This window comes from Leptodactylus fuscus, chromosome 1 (assembly GCF_031893055.1).
Source record: "Leptodactylus fuscus isolate aLepFus1 chromosome 1, aLepFus1.hap2, whole genome shotgun sequence".
Classification (NCBI taxonomy): domain Eukaryota; kingdom Metazoa; phylum Chordata; class Amphibia; order Anura; family Leptodactylidae; genus Leptodactylus; species Leptodactylus fuscus.
Window position 1 is genome coordinate 331,093,852 of NC_134265.1, and position 18,195 is coordinate 331,112,046.

At 42.3% G+C, this 18,195-nt stretch overlaps 1 protein-coding gene across 11 annotated transcripts in view; it reads right to left on the bottom strand.

Moving 5' to 3' along the window:
* Window positions 1–18,195, bottom strand: part of ADD1 (adducin 1) — a 59,462-nt gene that overhangs the window by 21,338 nt on the left and 19,929 nt on the right. For 7 of the 11 annotated variants that reach the window (XM_075261064.1, XM_075261072.1, XM_075261087.1 and 4 more), the window contains exons 2-10: window positions 10,778–10,991; window positions 9,577–9,739; window positions 7,633–7,784; window positions 6,700–6,780; window positions 6,051–6,200; window positions 5,192–5,335; window positions 5,013–5,111; window positions 4,663–4,833; window positions 3,848–4,192 (exon numbers count right to left, since the gene is read on the bottom strand). In XM_075261064.1, coding sequence (XP_075117165.1) covers window positions 3,848–4,192; window positions 4,663–4,833; window positions 5,013–5,111; window positions 5,192–5,335; window positions 6,051–6,200; window positions 6,700–6,780; window positions 7,633–7,784; window positions 9,577–9,739; window positions 10,778–10,972 — 1,500 coding nt within the window. In that variant the 5' untranslated portion in view covers window positions 10,973–10,991. The remainder of the gene's footprint in view (window positions 1–3,847; window positions 4,193–4,662; window positions 4,834–5,012; window positions 5,112–5,191; window positions 5,336–6,050; window positions 6,201–6,699; window positions 6,781–7,632; window positions 7,785–9,576; window positions 9,740–10,777; window positions 10,992–18,195) is intronic. The other 4 variants (XM_075261082.1, XM_075261086.1, XM_075261090.1 and 1 more) reach the window with 1 other exon arrangement.

The window sequence follows — 18,195 nt, forward strand, 5'->3', positions numbered from 1 at the left end:
TATGACCAAGCATAGGAGTAAAAGTTGCTTGAGATCCACTTAAGTCTAATGACCAATTGTAAACAACATGAACGGTCTGAAAATTTTACAGAGAGTATATCGCGATCTTGGTATATTCATGTGCCTTGGAACAGAAATTAAATAGGCCTTCTATGCGATCATAAACGAACAGTACAGGTGAATACAAGATGCACTGTAATGGGTCTTATTCAAGAAATATAGGTTTCCTCCTCCACTTTTCTGACAGTTACTTTCTTCAAATTACTCTATGAAGTGGGGATAGAAAAGACACAAAATTACTGCTTCTTCACTTTGCTATTCTAAACTACTCTAACATTGCTAGGTTGTAGATAAGAGGCTACTTTGTGCACAGAATGAGACAATAAATCACTTAAGTCGCCAGGAGGAGACTCTCAATTCCCTCTCCCTTCTCCATAGAGCTCTATGTGTTAGGGTGAACATGGAGACAAATATAATAAAAACAAAGTCAGATTGAAGATAAGGAGCAGGAGAACAGTTGTTTTCCAAGATGTAAATAGGAAAGTAGTGCCTCTGTTTGCTGCCCTCTAGGGGTAGCCCTCTTAAACATGACTTTTTCAACAAGCCTATTGCTATGATGCGAGGATTTGCCAAACCAATAGATATATTCCAAAAGGAACAGAATCCCAGCTGTGGACAGCGCAGTTTCAATCTGGTTGGATCTCTTCAGCCAAACCAGTTCTCCCTACGCTGTGCTGAAGAGATCCAACCAGATCAAAATAGTGCTGCCCACAGCTGGGATTCTGTTCCTTTTGAAATATATCTATTGGTTTGGCAAATCCTCACATCATAGCAATAGGATTGTTGAAAAAGTCATGCATGATGTTTAAGAGGGCTACCCCTAGAGGGCAGCAAACAGAGGCACTATTTTCCTATTTACATCCTGGAAAACAAATTTGCATATTTTTCCCATAATCCCCCAGTGGAGCTAAAAAGGCTTTGTAAGACTCCATACACCAGTGAAGGTGCTCTCTCCTTAAGGAATGATATTATCCCCAGAACCTAATTGGAGAAGGAAGCGCTCCTCAATAAAATATATTACAAGTTTACTTTTATTCACCTGGACTATTAATTTATATGACAAGTTGCTTATAACTAGAGGTATGCTTTATGTTCCAAACCCAAATGTGACCTGTACCTACGGCAGCGCTTATCTGCACAACTCTATAACCATGTACTGATCCAAGTAACAAATAAGCAAAACAACAAAAAAGGAAAAAAAAAAAAAAAAGGTGGGAGGGGAAATAATAAAAATTGCAAAATTTCAGTTACGGAAATAAATTATATTATGATAATGGAGTCGGGTCATACTCACTTTCATATCTTCATAAACCATTACTGCACCTTATTTTTTCTCTTATAAAATGGTAAACACATAAATGAACCGATAAAGAAATGGCACATACTGATCACCAGCTCCTGCCGAACACGCCGGCACCACAGATACAGATATAAGAGACTAGATAGGAGGATGTCCATTCAAGGATTTGTGTCTGATGTCCAATAATAAAAGGAAAACATAGAAAATGTACATAAAAACAGAAAATGGAAATAAAGTCCCAACACTCTCTACCTTCTCGGATCCATTTTGTTTCACTACATTTACAAAAAACACAAACTTACATCTTTCCCCTCTCTCTCCCACCATCTCCATCTAATCTTCTGTGAGAACCGACTGCAGCAGGAACCTCCCCCCCCCACCCCCATACAATAGGGAAAAAATATTTGTAAGTACTGTGCCCCTCTCAATTGACCACGAGATGATGGAAGGGGGGGGGGGGGGTTAAAAGATATAAGACTATATGGTTTTCTGCAGTCTATTCACTACCATGCAAGCGCAACGCCTTACATCATATCGTGGCTGTGCATGGTATTATATGAGATTTGAAAGGGACTGAGCTTAAGCATGTCCATGTGACCAATAGGTCTGACGTCACAGCCCGAGAACAGGAACTGGAGCTCAAAATCATAAGGCTGGAAGCCCCTTTTAACCCCTGTGTTATCTGCAGGAATGAGAAAGAGGCCCTGACAGGGAACCTAGCACGCTACATGTGCTGTTTGATCTGCAGTACATATCATACATACACGCGTATAGGTATATGGGTGTATAGAATTTTATATATGTGCCTTCACTATAAATTCTGAGCGATCCTTGAATGGACATCCCCTAAAAGTTACATAAGAGTAAAATTTGACTCATGGACAAGTTTTGACACAGGTAGCGTTTTAAAGACAGGACATAAGACAGAAGCTCAGCAAAGACGGCTAAAACATCACCATGTGACAGAAAGACGAGTAATAGTCTCATTTGTTTGCAAAATATTCAGGTTAATAGAACATAAAGAGCGGGGAGAGAGACGCCATTAGATGTACTCTGGTATAGAGTGCGTCTAAACAATGACAAATGCCAGCTAGGGATTCATTTACACAGGTTAGACCTAGGTTAGTTGTATTTATAGCTTTTGCCAGAGCAGAAAACATTGGTTACTTTCCAATCCCCAATTTAATAAATTATATATGAACAGTGTGCCTGGATGACCCGTTTAAGATGCTGTCAATATATACACATACGTCCTAACCACAAATTGAATAGAACCTGTGTCAGCAACTCAGGGCAGGGAATAGAAATGCAATCTTGTCCTTTAGGGCTCATTCACACGGGCACAGAGGGGGCGGATTAGAGCGCGGAATCTACCTCATAATCCGCCTTCTCACAATGGTGGTCTATGGAGACTTCTAGCGATCTTTTTTCCGTGAGCGGTATGTTGCCCTTTCTTCAGGCGGATTCCGTGGCTCATTGAGCCACGGCGTCTGCCACGCTGCAGCACCCTCCGGACTAGGCCCAGTCATTTTGGGCTTACTCCGGAGCAGGAAGCTGCGACTTACAGTCGCGGCAAGCGTATTTTGGTCCTGATTTTGACGCGGCTTCCCGCGTCAAAATCAGGACCAAAATACACTATTACGTGAACATGTGAACTAAGCCTTAAACTTGCGCTAAAAAAAATAAAAAATAATGTTGCTAAAAAAAGTAAATAAATAAATCTCATATCATAAGCTGTTTTCCCGTTTCTCTTCTGTCAGACAGACCCTTGCTAGGAATACAATGGGGCTACTATGCAGAGTATTCCTAGCAACCAGTCTCCGATTAGTTAGGTCTTCAGCTTAACAAGTTTCCAGTCTTATTACCATATTAATCAGAAAAACACCCATCAAAAATATTAAAGCCCCATGTAAAAATAAATTAAAAATATAAAGCTATATATTTATATCTATCCATCCTACGGCAATATCTATGATTTAGTGCTAGCTGCACTTTCGTTATGCCGCACCCAACTTTTACTGTCAGTTGTCATTTACGGCCATCTACTGACATGCAACGTTTCATGCAGAAGGCGGCTGGCGTAAGGGACTTGAAAGCTTTGGGAAAACACACAGAGCAAAAAGGGGTTAAAAAGAACGCGAGTGTGATCGGAGACCACCGTGAACGCAGGACAGCAAAGTAAACTGCTTAAGAGATGAACTGATGATAAAAGGCATACGAAAGGGTTAATATTGCTTTGTGTAAGATTTTAGATTGTTAGTACCAATCAGAAACCGGAGAAGATTGTGAGCTATAGTCTTAAGCAGTTTCAAGCAGACTATGAACACTTTTCTACAGATTACTAAACGGCATAAGCAAGGAACTAGGAAGAGACTAGAGAAATGCCCAGGAAAAGAAGGAATCCCACTAGAGTATTCCCAAAGCTTCCAAGTGCCAGTCACCTCAGGTTGCTCTATATCAACTATGAACAGTAAGGTAGGCACAGACCAAGCAGTTGGTTATACAGCTTGGCACGCAGACACCGGACGAGAGAGACTGCAGCAAGGGTTTCACGTGATCGTGTGTAATGTTCGTCCACACCTTAGTCTTCGACTTGGGGCTGCCTCCGTTCTGCCCTTCATCTGAGGCTTCATCTGCTCTACCAGAGTTCAGCCACTTTGTCTTCTCGCGTTGTTGTTTCTGAAAACTGTGTCTGAGAGGAGAACTTGTGCCTGAGTCACCATCGCTGCCAAAGGAATAGCCAGTGACGCTGGCTGGGATCTCAACGTCACTGTACTTTTTGGCCTTTTCCCGCAGGGCAGGACATCTATAGGGGTAGCCAGTTCTGTATCCCTGTGGAGGAATGGAGACAAAAGGAAATACCCATAAGTGATGTGGAAAAAACAGAATGAACATCCATCCAATCAGAGCCCTGTTTTTTTGGGATTGGTGGGGGACCAAGTGGTTGGACCCGTGTCAGTTATGAAGTTATCCCCAATTCTTAAATATTGTCCATCTATATTCTAGCCAGTATCTATTTGTTCGTATTAATTATGTATAGGGCAACCACAATTTCACTTTTAAAAGGCAGAAACAGATCTGGCCCATACAAGAAGCCAGTTAAAACCTATCCATGTAAAGACCCTGGTCAAATAAAATTGCAAAAAAAAAAAAAAAAAGATATACGATGGAAGGAAGTTAGGGGTATACAAAAAAACAACAACACAAACACTACTGCTTTGGTTCAAAGTCTTAAAAACATGGTCCTAGTGGGAGGATGAAAAGCTGCTGGGAAGGATTTGGTATTCTGTAGAGGCACTTACTAGGTTATCCAGCATTCGCATGAGGGCTTCAAATTCTTGCTCCCCAACAAGCCACTTTGGATGTGTAACTGCGTCTCCAGACGGTGACTCAGGTGAACGAGACTTTTTGTATTTTCCAGGATCTAGTAGTACCAAGTTGTCTGGTCCCCCTGCACTTGCTAGGGTGCGTACCTGAGGCAAGAATGTAGTGTTAGGTAGTGATACGCAACGCCGACATCTTCCATAACAGTGTATAATTAAACTGAGGTGGGGTTATTCAGGGGCAACATAATAAAATACTTGAGATCTTCTATACTATGTAATAACATACAGCAGAAGGGTCATTAGTAGCCAATTTACTCAGCAGTTACCTGAATCTCACAGGCAGACACAAGGTTGTGGATATAATAAAATGCCTCTTCAACAGTTTCTCCCATGGTTACGAGTCCGTGATTTCGGAGAATGAGTACCTTTAAAATAAGACAAAAGGGGTAAGAGCAACCCGGCGGTACAGACTAGAGTCTCCAAACAGATGAAAGTAAATACTCACTTTGCTTCTTGGACCCAGGTTTTTCTGTATTAATACTTTCTCCTCCTCATCAACCAGGATGCCATGGTAGTCATGGTAAGCCACCTCACCGAGGCACAGGGCTTCTGGAGATAGTGGCAGTAAGCCGCATTTCATGGCAGAGACCTTGTACAGAAAGTGAAAGAGTTTCAATACTTGACTCAGCTGTATGACCGTCACAATGTTAAAAGAGGTTTGCCCACAAAAGACATTTTGGAAATGCCATAACTGATGAGTCCCCGAAGATATGACAAAGGTCTTGTGGGTAAACCCCATTCAATTTCACTTTCAGGGCCTCATGAACATTTTGTGTCCCTGGAGTCTCTGCAACAGTGAAAGACAGCCATATAACTCCCCAAAACAGAGCTAGGATGTGCTGCTAATGGGAAAGGGGGGTTACTAGGATCCCACCAGTCCTAAGAATAGGGGGTCCTGTGTATCCCCATATGAATGAGAATACTGCTGTACATATGCACTGCCACTCCAATCCCCACTGAGGGAATGATGGAGACAGCCCAGAACAGAGTGGTAGCACTCATGTACGTACAAAAGGAGGTACACAGCACCTATGCTCTGCTGACTTGTGAGGACCCCAGTGATCAGACAATTGTAAACTATAAAAACAAGATGCGTGTCCAGCACCGCAACAGATAATGGACTAAAAGTGAATTTTTAACTTAATTAAAATCCACAAGGCACAGTGAAAGACCACTGTCAACTACGCTGCAGCTAGAGGAAAACCACCAAGAGAAAAATGTAAGGTTTTTATGTTTTGTTTTTTTTAATTTGTTGAACAAATCTGACTCAGGTGTAGAGAAGAAAACCTGCTCTGCATACTCACTGCAGCCCCAGCAGGGGTATGGATGTGGACAATGCATTTCACATCAGGTCGGGCTGCATAAATCGCAGAATGCAGTGTGAAGCCGGCCTTATTCACTCCTAGGTTTGTACTTCCACGATCCACTACTTCACCTTGAATATTGATTTTTACCTAGAAAACAAAAAAATAAAATGCACAACCAGTCTCAAAGCAGAGGCTGTAAAATTCATAGTTCTACAAAACAAGGGACATTGTGTGTGTGTGTGTGTGTGTGTGTGTATACTCTCTACCAGACTAGAAATCTACGCCAGACAGGAACATGTATAAATTCACACCAGTTTTCTGGCGAATTATAATAAATGTAGTGAGCCGATGCCGTTTCGCCCTGACCTGCTTTTGCAAATGGCAAGCAAGACAAAGAATGAACAACGTGGTACAGCTCTGGTGTAAGAACGGCCTGTGTGGCAGATATACGCCACAATAATGCTCATCTAGGCCAGAAAACTGGGTTAATGAACACCCCCCCCCCCAGTGTGACATTTATACTTCTCTTCGACAAAAATAAATCCACTTACTGGACTTCAGCTGCATCTTCTAATTTAAACCCCTGGCTAAGTGCCGCCTGGTTTAGAGGGCTTCTTGGAAGTTAAGATCAAAGACAAAAACTTACCAAGCTAGAGGCAGTGACCTCGCTGTACAGGAGCCCAAAGGGAACAATTAGGAAGTGTTCTTGCTCTGAACTCACTCTGACCTGCAGACGACACAGAACATCAGGTCACATGCGGCAGAAATGCAATGCCATTTACCATGTGTTCAGAATAATTTTTTTTCCACTTAAATTGACAACTCGTTGCCATGACAGAAGCCAATAACTAATGGCTGTCCAGAAGGCAAGGCATTGAAGAATCCCAGAATGTTCTCATTCTGTGCACAAAGTAGCATCTTATCTACAACCTAGCAATGTTAGAATAGTTTAGAATAGTAAAGCTGATAAATCTGGCGTACTTTCACACTGCCCAAGCCCGCCCTGTATTAGTAAGTGTGCGCCAATGTTTTCATTCCTTTTGACTTTCTCTTGATTCATACGGAGGACTTTGCTATGTGGCCTTAAAAGCTATGCTGGCAGCACTCCAGGTTATACAACACGGACATTTCTAGATCAACTTATTCACTTCTTGAATACTTAAGCATTTGTGCTCATGAAAAAGGCGTGGCAAGGTCAAAGAAAAGGAAGAAGTGCGTTTGTTTTTGTTTGTTTTTTTTTTTATAGTAGATTTGATAAGAAACTTCCTTAATTCCTTGCATTTTAATTCTATTCTAGAGGAGGCAGAATCTTTTTTTTTTTTTTTTTTAAATGTAGATTGCAAGCCCCATATAGGGATAACAATGTACATTTTTTTCTATCAGTATGTCTTTGTAGAATAGGAGGAAATCCACGCAAACATGGGGAGAACATACAAACTCCTTGCAGATGTTCCTGGTAGGATTCGAACTCAGGACTCCAGCACTGCAAAGCTGCAGTGCTAACCACTGAGCCGCCGTGTTGTCCCTGAGGAGGCAGAATACTGTCAGCAAGTGCACATCTTCCTACTTGGATACTTACAGTAATGTGATTGTAGATAAGCTGGGACCACCCAAACAAGTCGGCTAATCGATAAAATGCTGCCAGCTTACATCGTAGCAACTTCTCCCCCTTTTCATAGGCGATAGAGTCAGATCCTCTAAGGTCGTTCACAGGCGTTACCATTCCTAAACCTGGACAGAAACAATGGGGGTTATACATGGCACTGCCTAGAAGAAGTATCAGCCATACAGCACAAGAGAAGAGTCAGTCTGTATCACAGCTTTCATACTCTAGACACGTTTGTAACCTTGTTTTGCAGTTTTTCCTTGGAATTAATGGACGGAATTGCATAAATTTATACCCCCAGCCTCTAATAACCCAGTGTTATAGATTTCATCACATGACCTTGTCTGTCAATACTGCAAAATGAAAACTGACTTCAGGCAGGAAATGGAAACTATGAGGAAAAAAAAACCCCTGACTCTGCTGTAATTGCTACCTGATAAAAGCATGTTGGACCACTGCAAGGAACTTATGCAAACATTTATTTATTTTACTTGTATAGCGCCGACATCTTCTGCAGCGGATTGCAGACCTTGCGAGTCATATATGGGACAGTGACTGACAATCAGATGTCGGAAAATGAAGATGAATTTGAGGTGGTCAAGTCTCGGATTCATTTTCATTTTTCTGTGCCATGCTAGATGAATAGGCCTAACTGATGGGGAGTCTCCGTGGCAGATTCCATCGCGAGAACGTGATCAGTATGTGGGAGGAAACAGGATGAAGGCCATGTACATTTTTTTGCAGGTATTGTCCTTGGTTGGAACCTAGGACTCCAGTGCTGCAAGCCAACAGAGCTATCCACTGTACTACCATGCAACACATGTTCTTGGATGAAAATGGGTATGTGTACCTCAGCTTTACATGATGTATACCCTGAACTTGCTGCAAGTCCAAGCCATCAGTCACTAAAGTGATCCAGTACTATAGATTCTCTATGAAGGGATATGGCCGCCTGGGATATTTATCAGGCAGATGTGGATTCCATCTGGTAAAACACATCCATCTTGCCAAGGATGCTCCTCTAACCTCATCGCTGCAATGACCTAAGAGTTATGTACACGAGGCTCTCCTGTCACATCTATGACTGTTCGGAGAATAGATGAGGGCAGGGGAAAGTGCTTTTCTTGCAAGTCCAAGAGAAGTGAATGGAAAGCCGCACCTATGAAGCCCCTTATTCACTCAGCGCAGAAGCAAGATCAGGGGTCAAGCAAACCTTATCCCCCATGACAAAATATCCCTTTAATACATTGCATGCTTTAAAGAGGACCTTACAGGGAATCCAACGCACTGACAGTCTTTGGCCTGAGGAAGAAGTCATATTGGCGTTGAAATGCATAGCCAAATTGTACTGTCAATTGGAACTCAATAGAGACACCTTACATTTTAATTTTGTATATTTGTCTCATTGTATTACTGGAGCGCTCTATCAATATCCCGGGATTTTCTCTGTTCTTCCAGTAGAGTGACTCGCACAATATCATTCCACCCAGCTCCAGCCGTCAGTAAACAGATGTACAAGTCTGTTCTAACAGCTCTGACAAACCGGGTGGTAAAAAGCCAGTCAAATATGGTCTGTTCTGCTGTTTTCCCAATAGGAATCCCAAAAATGGAATCTCCATCAGTCAGACATTTATAGCGCACACCATCACCATAAAAGTTTCAGATATAAACACCCCTTTAAAATGTATTGTGGTCCTCTGGATTAGGTGCAATCTGACACTGTGGCCCCCAGAACAAAAAGGGTTATGGAGCCACGGACAAAATATCTAAGAGATCAACCCAATGCAATGACAGATCCAGGACTAACTTCAAGTACAACTCAGAAGGTGTTATATCTGACGAAGTAATTCTCTGCTACAGGGGGGCATTATTAATATTCTGGCCCTTCACTATTTGGGCTAATAGTAATGCACTTACTCAAGTTTAATGCTGCCATTCCACCTTGAGGCGCTGATGGGTAAACACTTGGTACAGTTGTGGTCATGAAGTCTGCGATCTGTTGTAGTGCCAGCAAGCCGGTTGGATTTTTGCCTTTTTTGAGTTGGTCTTGAATCATTGTTTCTAGTTCATCACAGAATGCCTGAAGACAAGAATAGAGAAATGGAATAAGTCACAGCTGCAAACAAACATCTGTAATGTTCTAGAGATGAGAAGTGGGTGGCAGCGAGGTCAGCGATTCTTACAGATTTCTTGTAATGCCATTACCGTAGGCCGCTGGATCTCAATCTCAAGTCTCAATCTCAAGTGGGAACCTACTTTTGGGGGAAACTTTTGTTGATAGCCCACCACCTTTTCTGTTTTTTTTCAGTCATGCAGCCACTAAAATGAGGGGAAAAAAAGTGTGCGTGTGTGTGTGTGTGTGTGTATAATATATATATATATATATAATTTTTTTTTCTTTCTTATTTCAGTGACTGTATACCTGAACAAAAAGCAGAAAGGGGTCAATAATAATAATAATTATTATTTCAGGCGACAGGTTACCTTTAACTCCTGTACAACAATTTGTCACAGTACCGAAGTCTGTGTGCACAACACTGAAAACTATAAACTCTACACCCCACCCCCTCATAAAACTTGCCTGTATATGCCATTGAGTAAACAAGATACCTCCAGAATGGCTCATTCCTTGCTTTAGAAACCCATTTCCTTTGGCCTGCACAGATCAGATTGACCTTTATTTATCAAGATTTAATGAGAACAATCTAATGTGAAAAGCAAGTCACCCAAGAGCGGCTACCTGCAGGAGATCAATCACATTCATTAACATGCCTGGGATACCAGATTTATTACCCCGACCATAAACAGTGTCTAGTTCATGTCCCAGATTGTGGACACTGAACTGAACGTAATCTTAATGTCAATTCCATTCACCCTGCGCCTATGAAATAATAATGAGATGCAATGTTGGACAGGAGCGTACGGCTGCAACCACCGCCTACTGCTGTATATCTATTGAGGACGACTATAGGCAAGCCTTAATACTTAGTGTCTTAAAGTGACTTATACACTGTCAAATACACCCAACACTTCTGTGTACAGGTGTCTGCAGCCCATTCTCCATGCAGACTTAAAATGTCACCCGGTTTTTGGGCAGACTAGAACAGGTCTTACTCACCGGACTCTGAAGTATCATGGAGACTCTCTTTTTCTGCTCCATCATGTTGAAGTCCTGGCGAAGGTCAGGCGCCATGTTTCGCTCCCTTAAGTATTCTGGGTTGTTCTCATCCACACGGTCAAAGTACTTTTCTTTGTGTGGAGCATTGGTTGGGGGTGGTGAGGTCACCACCCCTGCGTTGGAATCACCATTCATAGTACAACCTTATCTTGCCCTGGACAAAGACACAAAATAGTTGCTATTAATTGTATGTATTAACAATAGAAAATGCTCCATAGGATCGGATTACAGTACATAAATGTGGATGGAGATATTTTACAACCCCATCCACACAGACATGAGCATGTTGCACTCTTCCAATAAGGCTGTATACAGTGGCTTGCAAAAGTATTCACACTTTCTCAATGTGAAAAAGTTCAAGGGACAGGAATACTTTTGCAAGTCACTGTATTATGGGAAAAGCCATAGATTTCCTCCTTTCAATGCATCAGGTAACATAATGTAGCCAGCACACATACACCAAGTATTATAGATTTTACCACACCATTGTCTAATATAGATCAATAACACAGTAACAGCTCCTACTATTTATGGGAATGACACAGCCAAGCTCCGTCTGTCCCATAGGCTGTGTAGGAAGCCTCGGCAGGTTGCTCAGCTGCCGCTTTATTCATGTGCTCCTGTGGTCGTGCAGGGAGGGGGAAAGTTGGATCAGTGCTGGTCTCCCACTGATCATACATATGTCAAATATATAGGTAATAAATGTGTTATGTGGGAGAAAAAGCATATACACACAATTTTTGTATAAAAAAAAATTAAATACACACACCACAATCCTATCCTCCTACTAATGTTATAAATGTGAAAGATTGTATGTTTGGACGTTTGTTCCTCAATCACGCAAAAACAGCTGAACGGATATGGATGAAATTTGGCACACATATAGTTTGCAACCGCAAATAAAACATAGGTTACTTTTTATGGCATAGCTTCACGACTGTTATGAATTTATGTTCACATATTATATTAAACTGCTCTTGCAGCAACATAACTCAGGTTCTTATAAAGCCAGGTCTGTTATCTCTCTATGTAAACACTCAGCTAACCCTCAGTCCATTGTGCACATGCATTTGCATATTATCTGATCTGCTCCAGGCAGTGCTGACACACTGGATGGGAAAACACCCTTGATCCAAATTGGCAGTTTTCTACTTTTAAACATGCCGGGGAAAAAGAAAATCTAATTTGTTGCAAAATTCTAAAAGAAAAAAAAAAAAAAAAAAAAAAAAAAAAAAAAAAAGGAAGAGAACTACGAAGGTAGCCGGAAGTCACAGAGTTCCCCTCAAGCGGAGCTGATGGGAATCATCGACGCCAACACCACGCTCATTATATGGTGTCTCAGCGAGCTACTGAAATGCCAAAACAATCATAGGCACAGTGCGAGGAACAAGTTCAGCAGCAGGACAGCTTAAGAGCTGCCGAAACACCGAAGCAGGCAAACCATCGACGGCAGCAATTTGCTAACTATAGGCAGATCAGACGCCAACAAAGTCGTGGGCAGAGGCTAGTTTTGCATAAAAAACAAAAAAACAGACACACGCACACGAAATGCCACCTAAAATGTTGGCTACTTCTATAGCTTCTAAACCAGGGGTCTTCAAACTACAGCCCGCAGGCCACATGGACATTTTTTATGGCCCGCCGCATGTGGCCCACAGGCTGTCGCCCGGATTGCTCACTAATCTGTTACACAATTACCCATTAGAGCACAAATCGCTGCTTTCATTTGTATGTTGAAATGCACATACAGCTGAAAACAGTCAGTGTAGGCCGCGGTCCACGCAGTGTGCGACCCATTCCCCGACGCAGGCAGGATGATGTAAGTCATCAGCTCCTGCCGTCAAAAGGAGGAGGATGCCCGGCAACTCTTCATGGGCAAGTATAATACTGTGTGTGGTGTACTATGGAGCATATAATACTGTGTGTGTGTACACGTGTGTGTGTGTGTGTGGGGGGGGGGGGGTCTGTGCATACTGAGGAGCATATAATTCTGTGAGGGAGGCATACTGGGGAGCATATAATACTGTGTGTTTTGGGATGTACTGAGGAGCATATAATACTGTGTGTGTGTGTGTGTGTGTGTGTGTGTGTGGTGGGGGGGCATACTGTGAAGCATATAATACTGTGGGGGCCTGCTGTGGAGCACATAATACTGTGGAGGGCCTGCTGTGGAGCACATAATACTGCGGGGGGGAGCCATCATGGAGCATATATGAAGCCAATGTCAGCCCGGAGGTTTGCTGTTGCACACGTTACACAATTCGGGAAAGGGGTTCGGAAATAGGAAGAGTCTGAGATCAGCTAGTGAGGAATCATTTGTATAAGGATCAGTTCACACTATTAATACTATACATATGCCATATGCTCATACATATAAGCAGTATATAGACACCAAATGAGAATGGAACAGGGCTCAGGTAAAACTTGACAATTTAACCATTTTTGGGGTGAGCTTCCCTTTGACTCATCCAGCAGGGAGTAAGAACGTTTTACAGATCATCTCCACCTACACCATATTACTACATGAATGCAGAGTAAAGCAGGCGCTCCATGGTAACTAAGGGATTATCTATAAAGGAGGAGAATACACAGAAGAGAATTGTCCTCGATTACAGCGGCATTTTATTAAATCCAAATTGATGCAATTAAAGGGCGTCCTCATGCAGAAAACACCATACTGGAATTATCAGGAAGAGGACACGACTGTTACAAGAAAAGGTCAGATGAAATGTGAAGATGAACCCCCCTATCCTCTCACAGATCTCCATCAAGACCATGACTATGGATGGTGCAAAGGAGGTCCATTATGCAAGTTATTGAGTTGTATGCATGAGGCCTTACCCTAAAAATAGGAGATCCCCTTTAAAATCACGGAAACCCCTTCAGCGCCTTGTACATTCATCTTACTGTAGATGACAATAGCCATGCTATTGAAATGTTATCCAGTAATAACGTTTATAGCCTTCTGCAGACATAAAGTGAATAAAGTGAAGATTTCTCGGCCATTATGCAATTTGTTGCGACACTTTATGAAGGATTCTTCTACGAGCCTCATCCCACAATCTGCAGGTGTAAATGATTAACCCCCGAGCGAAAACAGATGTGCGGGAAATGTTCAGAATATTCCCAAAAATACTGCCAGATATGTAGAAAGATTCAGCTTCTTTGTATATCTTGCATAACATTTCCAAAGGATTTTGCGCATTAGTGGTACTGATAGTCAAAGACATGGCTTCTCTCTGCTAGAACTGGAGACCACCCCTCATCTCCCCTGGAGTAGATTATATATCTACACACCGTATATACTCGAGTATAGGCCGACCCGAATATAAGCCGAGGCCCCTAATTTTACCACAAAAAAAACTGGGAAAACTTATTGACTCGAGTATAAGCCGAGGGAGGGGGGAATGCAGCAGCTACTGGAAAATTTCAAAAATTAAAATGGTCAGAGTTTTTGGGTGCAGTAGGTGCTGGGGAAGGGGAGGGGGTGTTTTGGTTGTCTGTCTGCCCCTTCCCTGAGCTTGAGGACTGTTTTTTTTCCCCCACTTGGAATTCAGCCTGGCTGAATATAGGGTATCTGCAGTGCTTCTATTAACCCCTTCCTGATGGAACAGGAGCACCGCAGATCCCCTATATTCAGTAGACACAGGGATACCTAATGTGTTTGTGTCTCAGTCATTTCCTACTTTTCTATGTACTCTAGGGAAAGGAGGGATTTACAACTTTTTAAAAAAATTTTTTTTATTTTTTGCACCATTTTATGGGAGACTCTATACATTAATATTGTGGCTGGTCATAGACCCCATTCCTAAAAAAAAAAAAATAATTTTGCCGACTCGAGTATAATCCGAGAGGGGCTTTTTCAGCACAAAAACTGGACTGAAAAATTCAGCTTATACTCGAGTATATACGGTATATATTATATATATAAAAAAAACGACTTATTGACACTGGAGTTTCATCAGCCTTTCTTAGGCTACATGACCGTGTGCATGTGCCGGATCCATGGATGACACCCGTGCAACCACTGTAGTGTTTTGGGTTTTTTTTGTTTACTTGTCAGACAGCAGACAAAGTCCCGCATTAGTCCTCCAACCACACACATCGGGAAAAAACTCATCTATGTGCAAAGGGTCTTCGGTTTAAGTTTTTTTTTTTGTTTTTTTTTACAAGAAAAGACGCACACAAGTCACATCACTCACTATACGTGTGTCATACAGCGGCGCAGTTACTCGCCCTGACAGCTGGTCCATGTTTTCACACTTAATCTTCTCATGTGTACTTATACGGTTCATAGTAAACAGTACAAGTAAGCTCTCAACTTTGACCCCCTAAATACTAAGAGAAAAGTCAGATGTACAATGTCAGAACTTCTCATCTCCGTCCTAGATTACTGATACAATCCGTAGATGCACACACAGACCGTCATCCCTTCCATTAGGATCCTGTGGCCTCTCCTCATAGGTCACCATATTTATACCACCCCACAATGGTATCACCAGGACACTATAAGGGTATGTTCCCCACAACCAGAGGCCAACACCTTAATAAATGGCTGACAGTTGTGGTCAGTCAGAAGCAGTGGGCTTATTAGTTTAGCATTTATGATACATGTATGATATGAAGTAACTGTTGCCCATTTACACAACATACGTTTATTGCACAGCACTTCCGTTTTCCTGCACAGTAACATCTTTCTACGCCCTTATCTGCTTTTTAGTGTCCTCTTTTAGACATTGCAGATCCCGATCCCCTCCACTACTCCCGTCAGAGGGGTGGCCAGGGCTCAGGATAACGTCCTGGCTTACTTGGTCATTCCTGTATCCCCTATGCAGTGACAGCTGCCGCATGGATCACATCACAAAGGATTTAATCTATTTTTGCTATGAGGCTAGTAAATAAATGCTGCGGCATGCTGCTCGGTTCAGATAAGAGAGGTAATCCAGTTGGGGGTGCTAAAAGGCACTTCAGCATTTGCAGCCTATATCATTAACAAGTATTCACTTACTGCAATGGTCAGGGCAGAGGGTTGTGAGGGTCCAGTTTTGGCAGCAATGCTTAAATGTGGACTGGAATAAGTCATCAGCCTGCAATGGACTAGCAGTACCCCAACCCATCCTAAATTCAGCCACCTCTGACCTCATATATTAGTCCCTACTCTTGTCATCACACAATACAATGCAGCATGCAACACTAACCCTGCAGCGCTCTGAACGCCCTGGTTTTCTCCTACATTTATTCACAACTATTCAGATATTAGCCTTCTGTAACCCCTGCTTCGCACATGACCTTATGTATAAGCACATCTCTAGAATTCCCTTCATCATACCATCCAGCACCTCCGACCCTCCAAATATAACCAGAGAGCTCAGGCTACATATGTAGAGCTCCAACCTCAACTGCTGCTCCAGTACTACATCCACCTGACATAACAGTAAGGCTGGGGCTCACGCCAGTCTCTGTATCCTCCGGAAATTGCATCCTCTCTTATGTATACGGTATAGAGCGCGACAGCATGTAAACCCTTCATCTACATTGTAAGGTCAGTCACGCAAGGCACTGAAAAGCTGCAAATTTCAACCCTCTACATTGAAAGATGTGAAACCTGAAAACAATAACGTGGTGCGCTCTTAGTACAACTCTTGTCTGGCAACCAGAAGAGGAATAAGAGTAGAAGCAGGGCAGTAAATACTTACAGACAAGTATACATGTAGATGGGGTAATGCTGGGAACCACTTGTCTGAACAGCGCCCCTATTCAGTACGGCCTTGGCAGTTTCAGGGGCCGCTATTCTTCTCTGAAGGCTCGCAGACAGAGGAGTCTATTTTGGTCACATGGGTTTGTACAATACATTGTTCGGCTAGTCACTCCAGCTCCTAAGAAACAGGGCCTTTCCTCGCCTTGCCCTACTTTTCAACTTTCTGTGCAGCTGGAAAATATCGGCCAGACAGAGCGCAGGCTTTGTTTGAGTAAGTGAATGAAGACGTTTCAGCCACCCGGCATAGAAGAACAAGGAAAAACATCAAATCATCCAGGTCATGGGGGGTGTGGGGGGGTAGACATGTAGGAAAACATTCCCTCTTATCCTAGTAGCTTCACCAGACTTTACAAACACACCCAAAACTGCTCTAAACCCCTTATATGAAGTTATTGGGGTAGTTAATGGCCACATGTCACATTATGGGGACAGTGCATTCACTTTTAATCCATATGCAAATGAGTTGTTTGTTGCCCCCTGATCTAGCAGGACGCTTCTCTGCAATATTTGGGGCAGAAACCAAGTGAACCCCACTATAGTCTATGGGGTTCACAAGTAACTATTTTTTTTTAGGCAAATTAAGTTTCCATTTGTGGGTTCCACAAGCAAACCTCATGAATAGAAACCTAAAAGTAGGTGAAACCCATTGGAACCTGACCCAACACCATATAAAGTGGTTTAGAATAAGCAAACCCAAAAGCACATTTGTCATTGCGTTCTGCATTATTGCCCTCTGCCATGTAAGTCTATCAGCCAATAGAAGCTCGCGGGCGCTTAGTCTCCACACACACACACAACTTTACTCCAGGTTTCCATAACAACCTAGCCATTTTTCTTCACTGTTGTAGGGTCAGCTTTAAAGGGGCAGGGCACTGTGAATGACATTGGTACACAAGGTCACATACACACAGCTTTACTCCAGGTATCCATAACAACTGATCGCAGGTTTTTCACTGATATCCAAACATACACAGGTTCTTCAGTCTTCACATGCACACAGCTTTACACCAGGTTTCCATAGCAACCAACCTATTCATATGTGGCCACTACACAAACAAATGAAATATACCCATGTGAAGCCAGGTCCTTCTTCTAGTTCTTTATATAATGAAACGTGCTACAGTTTTTCAATATACTTTCTGTATCAATTCCTTTTCCAGTTTTCTAGATCTTTGCTTGCAGTCACTCATTTCGCTTACTTTTAGTGGATAGAAATCAACCCATGGTCACATGATAGACCGCCATAAAAAGCTGGATGAAAAAGCGCTGCAAGTCTGACTTTTTAGTCCAGCGATTTCAGTGAAAACTAGGGGAAGGAAAAAAAAAACAAACAAAAACACCCCACACAACACACACACCCGACTGATCCCATTATAATCAATGGTGTCCCTTTGCCTCCGCTCATCTGCTATTTTTGCGGTACCTTTTTCTGTTCTTCTAATCCTCCGTTGGAACAGACGAATGTAAAATCGTAGCAGAAATGCACCAAGTGTAACCTGGGGACAGCCATTATAGAGTTAAAACTGCAGGTTTACGCTTTAGTTGAGCTCATCAGCCAAAAGTAGCAAAAAAAATAATAATAATAAAAAAAAAAAACGCT